We start from the raw sequence: 13,123 nt of genomic DNA, 5'->3' as shown, positions 1-13,123 counted from the left end.
GTTATGGCCGGCCGTATATTGTTCGCAGCGGCTCGGCACTCTACGCTATGAAAAGTCCTTACTTTGAATCAGAGATATAACATAATAAATATGTAACAACATCGATATGTATGTTGGCTCCGTGTCGACCAATTAGTATGTATGAACATGAATAATTTTCTCTGAACGCTGGAATCGCGGAGCGCCAACCGTAGGATGTGACGCCAAGCTAGTATGTAGCCCGCAGGACTGCCTTTGACGGTGACATCGGCTGTGACTGCTGTACAAATCTGTAGGAAGTTTGAAGTAAAGATCTCAGCTTCCAATGAATAGTGAAGGACTAAACACGTTCAAAGCGCTTCTGCAAATCCAGAGCAGATCTTTGGAAACCGAGGGGGTTAGCTTCTTAACACATTTGCTAGCTTCTTGCTATCATACCGAAGTGGTTTTGCCTACAAGCCTGCACAAGAACATTCTCACAACTGCGTAGCACAAAGACAAAATGGGCTAAAATAAGCCGATATTTCCATTGAAGAGACAGGAAAACAAAGTGGGTCAAGTAATATTCCTTTGATACCAGCTGGTGGGTGCTCACCAGTCGCAACAAACAAACACGCTCATTAAGAGCTCCGTAATTGCATTATTGTATCTGTTAGTCAATTACTTCAGTCGTGACTGCGATACTATCAAAGAAAAGGACGTTTTCAAAATATCTATTTTCAGATAGCCTACACATTTTGTTTCTCACGGGAGTCGCCAATAGTGCAAATAATTACATTGAAAGCGCACATTGTTTGCAATACATTACCAGCAAGGGTACTGCTGATGAATGCAAGGATATAAAAACACAAATCATTCATTTGTTTTGAAAAGATTGATTACGGGCCACAAATGGGGTTTCGAAAGTTTGCAACATTATAGCAAAGGCAAATTTAGTAAATCGTTTTAATACCTGCTCGGCAAATTCCCTATAGGAGACAGCTATTACACGAGGCCTACTTATCCAGGTGCAAGAAAGCCTTTTAAAACAAACACATTATAAAGATAACGGTGTGATAGTGATTTGCAAATGAGCTCCTCCATGTCCGGTTTTATTGCGCTGGCCAACTGTGCGAAATTGCTCCTCCCTACCGAGATTGCAAAACGCTTGTGTCTCGACAATAAACTCGCTACCAGAGGAAAATAAACAAATAAACTAAAACGTTTTCCCTTCCGCCTTGAAAAGGATGTTGTTGTTGTTTGTGTCTTCCCCTTTCTTCCTTTCTGTTTTTAATAGCGCACGTGGAGCGAGCGCCGCACAGTGTGTCTCCGGAGTGTGAGTGCGCGCTGTCTGGCTGATGGCCATTACGCCCGCTATAGCGCCGCTCCGCCGGGATCACTGGAGTGTTGGAACTAACAAGCTGGGGAAGCGGGCGGCAGTGGAACCACAAATGGGATTTTTGATTCCTGATGGCTCCCGGGTTTGGCTCCCCCCTCTTAGTCTTCGTCGATCTCCGTTGTTGCAGGGTTTTTCTACGTTTCCCGCGTTGAGCGCACGTGTGTGTGTGTGTGTGTGCTTGACCCGGATGACGCACGGGTGGAGCCGATAATCTCACTAATGATCTGCACTTTATAGAGGAGGGCAAGAGAGGGAGAGTGAGCGAAGTAGAGTTAGAGAGAGAGAGAGAGAGAGAGAGAGAGAGAGAGAGAGAGAGAGAGAGAGAGAGAGAGAGAGAGAGAGAGCGAGAGAGAGAGAGAGAGAGAGAGGTAGTGATAGAGGTATAGGGTAGAGGTAGAGCGAGAGGTAGGGCGAGATGGAGCGAGAGGTAGAGAGAGAGGTAGAGCGAGATAGAGCGAGAGGTAGAGAGAGAGGTAGAGCGAGAGAAGGAGAGACAGACAGAGAGCATGAAGGGTTAAACAGGCCATTACACACAAACACTCACACACAGACGCACACCTCTGCATGCACATATGCACAGGCACACACGGACACACCCTTATACAGCCCCATGCAATCACACAGTCTCTCTCTCTCTCTCTAAGCTCACAACAGAAGCCCAAGACACACTCCCTGTGCTCCAAGGTTAGGCCAGATTAAAAGATGTGTCATTGATGGAGGAGTACCCCACCACTGCCTCCCCCATCTCTCTCTCTCTCTCTCTCTCCCCCCCCCCCCTCTCTTCTCTCTATCACCCTGTCGGTGTGTGTTGCGTTGGAAAGCGGTCCACTTCATCTCCGCTCCATAATGGGTAAACAGAATGTGATCAGTCCAATTACCCCCTCGTGGCGGAGGCATTCTGGAGGGGAGTATCCCGCCGAGGGAGTCGGCTCATGGTTGGGGGGGGGGGGGGGGGCGGGTGGTCACACACACCTGCTGCCCGGCGCCCCTCACTCGGATGCGTTTCAATTTGTTTCCACAGCTGTGGCAAAAAAAAAAAAAAACCGACCGGGGAAACTAAATGGAGTCCAGCGGAAGGGAGGTGGTCAGCCTGCCAATGTTGGCCTTTGTTCTGCTCCCTGCCTCTACAGCGGATTACACTCCGGGGCTACTGGGTAGTGTAGTTTTGGAGGTAAGACCTTAAGTCTGACTATATGTTCAGACCGCAGCTAATGAGGTTCTGAACCAGAACTTTTCAAACACCCTAACCATGACTCATTACTAAATGCTAATTATCCTGCCACCTACATAAGTAAAGTGTCTTGAACAGGGCAGATGTGCCGACTTTTTATTAAAGTAGTTCCTTAAGTACTATGAAATAAACATGAATGAAGGTTCATCCTGATATGAGGTTCTTGGTTCCAGCCCAATTTCCACAGTCTTGAGGCATCCTATAGAGATGGATGCTGTAGCCCGCACCTGCCCCTTAATGCCTAAAGGTACGGCCACACTGATCGCGTTACGCGCGTAAGAGGTTTAGAAAATCGGCATTTTTGCATAGGGAACCATTGGTTTAGGCGCGTAAATGCGTTACACGTGCTACAGCGTTACACGCGCTTAGACGCGTTTTACCCACCTAAATAACTCGTTCAACGCACCTACGTGCACAACGCACCTACGCGCCCAACGCACCTACACACAGAGTTAAAAAAATTGAACTTTTTACGTTCCTATGCGTGATGCTTAGCCGCGATAGCCAATCAACATTGAGCTTGACCCGACGTCACTGGCAGAGAGACGGAGGACAGGTGCTCCGCTGCCTCGCAGCTGATATGGAGCACCTGTAGTTGGTGTCCTGACGGGAGATCCTGGCACCAACCCGGGCTAGCAGGTCATCGAACATGGCCCCAGTCAACCGAAAATACTGCTGGAACCGACCGTCATCCAGGCGGAGTTCCTGGAGGAGGTGGTGAAACTCACCCAGCTGTGAGTGCCTACGGAGGATGTCATGCACCCAAACACGACGCCGTTTGGGTTTCCTACTCTCCTCGAACTCCCACAACAAATTCAGCGCAGCGATGGTGGTGATCTCAGCCATGTTTGTGGAGCAAAAGAAAAGTAGGCGCGTAAGGCGCGTTAGGCACGTTGAACCATTTTTTTGACACACAATGTTCAAGTGGCAGATTAGGCGCGTCACACGCGTAATCCTACGCACGTAACGCGTTCAACCTGGCCGTAACTTTAAGCTACGGCCACACCAAACGCGTTACGCGCGTAAGAGGCGTAGAAAATCTGCATTTTTGAATAGGGAACCATTGGTTTAGGCGTGTAGATGCGTTACACACGCTAAAGCAGTGCGTTAGCCACGTTTTTACGCACCTAAGGTGCACAACACACCTACGGGCGGGGTTCAAGAAATTCAACTTTTTACGCTCCTACGATAGCCAATCAGCAAGCAGAAAGAACATGGACGACCAAGTCATCGTTACAGTGTGTTTCCTACGTTCCTCGGACTCCCACAACAAATACTGCAAAGCAATGGTGGTGATCTCAGCCATGTTTTTTGAGCAAAAGAAAAATAGCGGGGGTAAATAAGTTTTGGGCGGGCTCATCTAGCTGCGTAGGTTAAGGCGCGCTAGGCGCGTTGAACCATTTTTGCGACACACAATGATCAAGCAGCAGGCTAGGCGCATTACACGGAGTAAGCGCGTAACGCGTTTGGTGTGGTCGTGCCTTTACGTCATGTTGATGTGACTGTGACAATGACATCTGTGACAATGACTCTGTCACGTTGAATGAAAACATTGGCAGAATTGTGTCATTATTCAAGACACTTCCATTCATCTGAGCAATCAATAGGTAAATCATGTGAAATTATTTCACATCACAGATTATTATGTTTTGTCTCTCCCAGTTGATGCAGCCATAACATGCATCTGGCTTTCAGCAATATAGGCTACCTGAAAAAACATTTTCATCAACAAATAATACCACAATACTGAAAATTGAATTCCCAATGATTAAAAGCAAGACTTCCAGAACGAATAGGAAAACGGTTCGATAGGTCGTTCCGAAATGAAGAGAAGGAAAATCCTGCACTTTTCAAATATGAAAAGCTACAAGTTTACAGGGACGATTAAGTTCATGTAAACTTTGAAGATGTTTCTTTATTAGGCTGGCACATTACCCATTCCCGGCTGCACCCCAACACCACGTAGCCAGTCGATGCATTGATGGAACCACTCAAAGCTGCTCCGACCTCAAAGACTCTATGCTCTCCAAGCTGGAACCCCGCTTGATTTGACTTTTAAATAAGCGTACCACTGAGTGAAAACCACACCAGTATTGCTATATTTTGTTACAAAGGAAACACAATGCAAAGCCAATATATATCCAGGATCACGAATAGCGCTTCCATCGAGAGAGTCCTTTCGCTCACACATTTGGTAATAAAACGCTAATGACGAGGTGTTAAAACGATGAAATAAAATGACGAGGTGTTAAAACGATGAATAAAACGATGAATGGCTGCATTAGTGTTGCTTTTTTATTTATTTAATACTGTTGCTTGTCGTTGAGCAGCGGCTCCTTGACGAACTCTAAAAGATTCCTGCAATTTGCGCGCTCTGCCAGATGCGCAGCGCCTCCCCAACCGGAGCTCACTTGGAAACGTTCCTGGACTGGAGCGGGAGAGCGGAATATAGGCTCGTAACGGCGGTGCGTTACACTGATCTGACTCACCTGAAGTAGCCACAAACACACTTTTCTACAGTTTGGTTATCGAAAATACTGTTCGGTGCCAAACATGTTTGGAATTTGGTCTCTGTGGTGCTCTTTGGCGTTCGTGTTTTCTCATTTGGACCACAAGTTCGGGGCACGCGGTGAGATAAGTTGCCCGGCATTGAAACGCAGGCACGAGCGTCTGCAGGTGATGCCGCCGGAGACAACGGGTGTTAAAGGCTCAGTCGTAAATAACAACAGAACAGAGTTGCTCAACGGCTTGACTGTGGAATACCCTATTGTTGACGACGGGGACCCCAACAGTGACGGAGCGCCGCAACAGGATCTAGCGAGAGAATCCGGGATGGAGGACCCATTTGCTCAAATCTCTGCAAACCCTTACCCTAACCCTGACCCGAAGAGCAAAAGGAGAAAGAGGACAATACGGAGTGTGGCGAGGAGACACGCCGAAGTTTTCGAGCGGATACCAGTGGGTCAGGCTGGGCCAAGTCTTCTGGAGACCGCGCAGGGAGTGTACAGCTCCAGGGCCGAGTACAGGCGCAGCGGGGAGGAAGGCAAGGGGTCCGGCCAGCGGCAGACTGAGCCCTACCTGGACACCTCCACCTTTGCTTTGGCCGGTGACTCCGCGCACAACCAGGCGATGGTGCACTGGTCTGGACACAACAGCAGTGTGAGTTGCGGGTTTTGCGATCTAAACATGTTGCAGCACTACACCACGCACACCTCCGAGAGGCCAACCAGATCACCATTTAACCAAGTATTGATTATAGTAGCTTTATTATTAACTGATGATAATAATAATGTTTTAAAACACTCCTTTCAGTCGTCGTCATGTGGTGCCATTACGCATGGCGCATTATTCTCCATACGCGCGCGTGTGTTCATTGTGGATCAGTGGTTATTTAGCTTGAAGTGTGAAAAAGTCCCATTTCACCCTGCCTTAAGATTCTGTATTACACGATGTGCTGTGGTTGTCTTGCATATCTTTGTCACTGCTCGTGAGAAACAAATGGAAAAGGCAAGCGCATTACGCGACGGTTTATGGAGACCAATCGTGGAGACGTTAATCTATACTTCTTTACCCCATCGGGCTTTAGACGACACGTTACAGAGCATCACTTTTACGACTCAAGCAGCACAACGTTTGTAGGTTAAAAAAATAGACTTTGAATAGGCTACCCTAGCCTGTTGCAATGGTAAAAAAAAAAAGATGCATTATCCGATATTAATCACCTGTTTAAGTGCCCGTGTCTTAAGCAGTCATAATTAAATACTTGACAGCTTCAGGCATTAGAAACACAGTGTGACCTTTATGAAGCCGACGCATGCACGTGTCTCCTCTTAACATTTGACTTTACACATTGTTGATTGCAGTCCTAATTGTCTGCCTGAATAGTCCTACATAATTGCGTCACATTCAATAAAGTGCAATCCCCCCCTTACACTTGATTGCTAAATGGCTGCTGCGGCAAAAATTCGAAATGAATTTACCTCACCGTCTGTATACATTGGATTATTCTCTGTAGACATCTGACAATCTCCTGCTGGTGGTTGTCCAGTTATTTCTTCATTCTACAGAAGCTAGAAGCACAGCATATAAATATAGGCCTTTCTTTCTTTTAAACACATTTTGAATGGAATACTATGTCCCGGCGTTAGCTAATGCGTAACCCCCCATATCTTTTCATCTCTCTTTGTCCTTAACATTTTCTGTTCCCTTCAGTTTTCTGACAATTCATTCTGTTCTATTCTGTTCTTTTCTATTCTCTGCTCTCCCCTTATATTCTATTATAATATTTTATATTCCAATATGTTCTATTCTAATGCTATTTTATTGGATGATCGATTGGCCAGTGGGTCTACTGTGCCTGATTCAAAGGTTCTGGGAGCAAAAGAAATGTCTTGAATGAATTTGTCATAATTTGCAGCAATTTAATGAATCTTCACACATTCATTCAGGTATCCCTCCTCTCCAGTCTGAATTACTTAATCGGCTATATTTTATGTTTTTTATGATTCTTGGCTTTTCTAAGTGGGATGATAGGATGATGGGAACTTTGAATTAGATTAGTGATTCCAATCTAAAATAAAATGTAACATTTGAGAGAAGAAAAAAACATCTGAACCAACCCGAGGGGCTCAAAGTGTTACCACGAGTTCAGTTCGGAAAGACGGAAAAATAAATATGTGAATGACACTCAAAAAGGAGTCCGGCACTCCCCTCCCACAAATAATTAGTCACCATCAAATCAATGTTTGGTTCCAAATAGACTTGTGTTCTCCTTGAAGTGAACATCTTACCAAGTCCCACCCATCTAGAGAGGCTCCATGAAGCAGCTCCTCAAGGAGGCACCGGGCTAGTGCACCATGCATTCACATCCAGTATAAAGCTCTGCCACTGCTGGTACTGCAGCACAAGCTCCACTCCCTGCAAGAGGCAGAGACTCTCTGGATCTCAGGGCCCCCTGCAAAAACAGAACGAGCTGAACCCCACTCCTCACCTCTTCCACTGATTCCCCTCAGGGGTTCCTATTGTTCTCGCTTTGTCCTCGCCATAAGAACCCCGCCCAGGGCGCCAAACTACTTGTTTTTGTTTCGTTTCCCGCCATTGTAGCCATCAGGACCTCCGACGGGCCCCCCCGGGCTGGCGTTCCTCTGCATACCCAATCAGACTAAATCGGTTATTGTTGCACATCATCTCCCCGTTATAAATAGATAATAAAGGTGGTGGTGGTGGTGGCGGTGGTGGTGGTGGGGGGGGGGGGGGGGGTTGGCGGAGCGGTGCCTAGGGGGACACCTGTGTCTCCAAATGGTTCATTAGATAGAGAGCCATTCCGTTTAGCGTGCGCAGGCTGGCTCGCACGAGGAGCTCCTTGATCCATGAAATCTACTGGAGTGAGCCCCCACCCAATACACGGAGGGCCCCGGCCGTAGACCGTGGGTGTATGGGGGGGGGGGGGGGAATGCGACTGTCTGGCTCTGGGAGAGAAAAACACTCACAACCCCATGTCAATGCTGAAATTGCATTTAGGAGTGCGAGAGGAAACCAGGCATTTTAAGCGGGAAGGTAACACTTGAATAAAGACTAATTCTAGTCAATAGGCCACCATATTTCTTCTAAGATCTACAGGATGCAGTTAAAAGAATGACATATGATGTCTGAGTGGAATTTGATTGCCTTTGATTCATTTGGCCCTTCTGTGTGAGCTTATACTTCAGTAGGGTACTTTACCCAATCTACATCAAGCCACCTGAGTATGGAGAGAAGCAAACTTCTCCTGGATTTTGTTGAGCGTATGCATGACATGACAATGTGACATTTACAGATAGTAGCAGTAATTGTGAAAAATATCAAGATCACTTGCTTTGTCCTCCCTCCATTTTGTCTTCTTCGTGTCCTGGTGTGGGACCCAGCCTGCCCCCCCAAGGGACATGCCCCTGTGTGTGTGCGTGTGTGTGTATATATATATATATATATATGATTCGAGTACAGGTCCCTGTGTGTGTGTCCCTGTGTGTGTGTCCCTGCGTGTGTGTAGGTGTGAGTTTGTGTGTGTGTGTGTGCGTGTTCGAATGCATGTGTGCGCGCTCACACACACACACACAGGTGTGCGAGTGTCTGTGTTTGTGTAGATGAATCTAGCAAAGCTCAAGCCTTAAAGGGTCTTTAAAGGTTACAGCCCCAAGTCATGTGTTTGCCGGAATGCAGAGAGGAACTGCAGTGTGTAGTACACGCGTACAACACAACATGTACTACACAACACACACACACACACACCACAGGACAAATCTTACATTGGAAAGTTACAAATCCACTTACAACCTACTGCCCTTTACCAGTCTGCATTGGAAGTGTGTTGAAAAAAAATTCTCCCCAATATGAATAATTTCCCCCTCCGATATGAAAAGTACGATTTCCCACTTTTATTTCAATGTACTTTTCACATGGGAACCAGTTCGTGGAATAATTCAGTAGGATCCTAGTTTTTAGCCCCGGGAACGGCATGCATGTGTGCCTTTGTCCATGAATCATTTGTGCGGCGGGACTGCGAGGCATTACATCAACGTGGGTTCTGAGCACTTTCTTGGCACTCGCGGTCTAGTTTTGCCCCACAAAGTGCATTTTAAGTACAAAATAAATGCCTCCCTTCAGTCGTACGCTCAAGAACACTCTTCACTTCTCGGGGGTTTCACTGCCTCCTTGCTTCCCTTCTTTTATCACTCTCATTTAGTGCGAGCTCGCTCGACGCTCCTACCGTCCCTTCCATCTCTCTCTCTCCCTCTCGCTCTCTCTCTCTCTCTCTCTCTCTCTCTCTCTCTCTCTCTCTCTCTCTCTCTCTCTATCTCTCTCTCTCTTCCCTCTCGCTCACCACTTTCTGCCTCACTCTCTCTCACATATCAATTCAAAGACGTATAGCCTTAACACAAACACAAAGACACACACACATGCACACAGACACAGAGACACTTTTATGTTGTGGAACTTATCAGGGATCAAGCATGCGCAGCATCCTATTTGATGTGTTTTGTGATGTATTAGCTAATTAGCTGTGACAACACAATGATATAGGCGGCTCATTTGGATGTGACTCACTCTAACGTAACCCCCAAACCATAAGAAAGTGTGGGAGGTGTTTCTTACATTTAGGTAATTATACATTTTAGGTCATTTAAAAATGTTCCTTGTTCATTAAAAATATGGGGAAGTCTTTTTTTTTTGCCTAGTTAGTTTATGCATACAGACATAAAAGGGCATATTAATTCATTGATTCTGCACACGGCCTGAAGAAATTAGTCTAATACATAAAAACATGTTTAAAGATGAGAGGAATTGTACTCCACTGGCAGTCAAATTAAATAACGATTTAACTTTAATATTTACATTACTTAGCGTTTAGGCTTGACAGAAACTAATTCCCTGTTACTACAGCAGTAACCTCACTTAAATAAATAAAATGGGTCACGATATTTTTAAAGATAGATTTATTGTATTTTTGGATGCTGATGAGGCAAGCTCTCTGTGGTAATGGGGTTATTGTCATGTCATTGTTAACCGCTCCCTGTGGGTTGGTCGGGGCCTGGTTCTCCAAAATACATTGAAAGTCATGGCCGTACGCACGGTCATATCATGTACATCCATGACTTCACGTCTCAGCGGAGCAGCACTAACTTCAGCAATCTCCCCAACACCTATTATTCCCAACCGTAAGGATTGTCTCAACCAAAAATCTAATCAAATGCTTCAGTAGGCTATGTCCTGCAGACGCTCTGGGTGTCAGGAGGACCCAATGGTCTGTACAGCTGCACATGTAGACACCGCTGAAAATAAACAAATAACAAGAATGCAATTTCTTGGTATTCCTTCATATTTTCGGAATTGCTTGATCTAATGATGAAGACGTATGGAGCATTTTGCATGTATCCGACATTGATTAGAAATGAACAATCATCGTTCATATTAATCTATGGCACAATATTATCGATAACCAATTCACTCAAAAAATAGTGCACATTTATATCTTTAGTGCTATTCAATTAATACTAACTGTCTGTGATCTATGCCCTTATCAAGATATTTTTTATTTGCATATCTGGCCTTCATAACAGCTGATGCATTGTTGCTATTGTACAATGTGTGTGTATAATTTGTCTATGCATGCCATCAAATCATTGCCAAATAATAGTTTATTGTGGAAATCTTTCTTTCCAACAACCCAGTGTCCAGCGGCCGCTGTTGTGTGTGCATGCAGCCTATATTTTGTGTGTGCATGCAGCCTATATTTTGTGTATGTTTTCTTCCTTGATCATTATTCATAGACCAATATTGTATGTTCATCAAGGCATACAATTTATTTGTGAAGGGCTGTAATGATATTAGAAAACATGCACAGCAAAATATTTTTAAAGCATATCAGTGTAGAGGGTTGTACCCCAACCCCCCCCAACCCCCCACCCCCCATCCCCAGCACCCCATACTTCAAACGTGTTCCCATGGCGATGTGCCACTCTACTTCAAGCATAACAGAAATTGACCTACAGTGAAGGTAGTATTTTCCACAGTCTAGTTGACACGCACACTGTCCAGTTGCACCACTAGGTAGATGGTCTTCTAATGTATACTCCGATCCAACCTGATAAGCAAAGCACGTTACATGAGAAAGTGTCTTGCTGAAACTACAACTGCAGAGGCAGTACAATGTCTTCCAGCTAGTGATGAATAACCCCCTCCTTCCACCGAAATGGTTAGTTTATTGTTATTTTACATGTTTTTCTTAATCCTACATAATTGGAAATCTGCAAACAAAAAACATTTGTGAAAGTTATTTAGCTAGATTTGGGTTAAATTTGTCAAAAATTTCGTCGCCATCAAAAAAGCGATTGAACAAAAAGAACAATTCAGCGGGGAATGTTTACCAATGACACCACACAGTTTAATCATGTTTTTTTTCCCACCATTTTATAAAAATAGAGCTCTCTTCAAGTCGATTATCCTAGCTGCTGATTTCAAGACAGTCATGCATGCCTTTATCTCATCTGGGATATATTACCGCAACCACCTCCAGTGTACCTGGCCCAATCAGAAGAGCACCTTCATGTTACAGCTAGAAACACTTCTAGCCCGCCCTCTAATCTAGGCCAAATGGGATCACGCTACACCCTGTACGAAGCCTCTTTATCATTTGCTGCCTGTCACTTAGGATTTATTAAAATTATTCAAATGACTTTTTATCACTTTTCCAGTTCAGATATGGCCTAGCCGCTTAAGTGCCCTGGTATAAACCAGGGTAATATACACCAGGCCCAGGTCATGTGGCAGGCCTCTGCGGTCCTTCCCAAGGTCTGATCTGGAAGACTATCCCATTTCTACCCCTTACCCCTTCCCATTACCTCTTCAAAACAAGGGGGAGGGGTAAGGGGAAGGGGTAAGGGGTAGAAATGGGATTGGGCCTAAAGGACCACTTTAAACCAGGAGAGACCAAAATACCAGGCTTTACAGATTGGTGCAGCTTTATCGTGTAAGAATAGATACGCTTCCACATACTATTTAAAATAGAATCAATTTCCTTTTCGGACATGTTTTAACCTTACTTTAACTATTAATTGGACTACTTTTTATTTTTTACCATTTCCGTTATAAATTAAGTATTCCTTGTATTCTGGTTCCTTATCAACCCAACCCGGTTCATATTACCATTGCAAGAGGGAAAACATATTTGTTGCTTCAGCAGTTGGATGCTGGAGAAAATGCTTTGATCACAGTGGTCTGTATCAACCAGGGTTCAATAGGGTTCTCGATGTGAATCAGAAACCCTTTAACCCCACGTCAAAAACACATCAAAATGCACTTTAACATCTTGTCCAAAAAGATTGATAACAGCTGCTTAGGTCTCCGATTTTCCTTTTAATCTGTTCCCTGCTAGAGTTAAAGGGTCAAATAACCTGAAAAAAAAAAACTTTTCTTCAGTTGAAACCGGCTCCCATCGGTTACACAACGAGTTTGTCAGCTGCGCATCCTAGCAAGGGTGAGTGTGACGTGGTTTCTTGACAATGTTTGACAATTCCTCTCACACTCTCAAGTGTCAGTATTTTCTAAATCCTTTCTTACTTTTTGCAACTCATAATATAAGTTCTCCTGCCATAATGAGGGTTTACTTACCCTTTAGTGAGTGACAATATCCTAACTCGGGAAAATTTGCCCTTACAACCCTCTCCACCAAGCACCGTAGTGGCAGTAGAATTAGCTCACCAACCCTGTTACCTTATAGAACATTATTAATGAAGCCAAGATGTTTTTTTCATTAACTAAAACATGTTAGTTTTGTATTCTCTTTTACGTTTGGCACATCAGCCTCTTCCGGTGCATTTCATTTCCTCTTCAAGTGGATCACAATACAGTCAGGATTTATCTTCATATCTGAGATCAGAACACTTCATTGGCCGTACGGAAAAGGAATTAGAAATGTTTGAAGTGCATACACAAAAGATATGCACGCAGACAGCACTGTCTGCGTGCTGTCTGCACGCAGACAGCATGCAGCAAACAGC

At 44.8% G+C, this 13,123-nt stretch overlaps 1 protein-coding gene across 1 annotated transcript in view; it reads left to right on the top strand.

The window, feature by feature from the left end:
* The first annotated feature begins 5,267 nt into the window (after nucleotides 1-5,267).
* The window catches only part of sorcs3b (sortilin related VPS10 domain containing receptor 3b), a 47,360-nt gene continuing 39,504 nt past the window's right edge, over nucleotides 5,268-13,123 (top strand). Inside the window, exon 1 of the mRNA XM_056609951.1 lies at nucleotides 5,268-5,747. Coding sequence (XP_056465926.1) covers nucleotides 5,268-5,747 — 480 coding nt within the window. The remainder of the gene's footprint in view (nucleotides 5,748-13,123) is intronic.

Source organism: Gadus chalcogrammus, chromosome 15, assembly GCF_026213295.1.
Source record: "Gadus chalcogrammus isolate NIFS_2021 chromosome 15, NIFS_Gcha_1.0, whole genome shotgun sequence".
Lineage (NCBI taxonomy): Eukaryota > Metazoa > Chordata > Actinopteri > Gadiformes > Gadidae > Gadus > Gadus chalcogrammus.
Note: the sequence above shows the minus strand (reverse complement) of the source record. Positions and strands in the feature narration are given on the sequence as shown.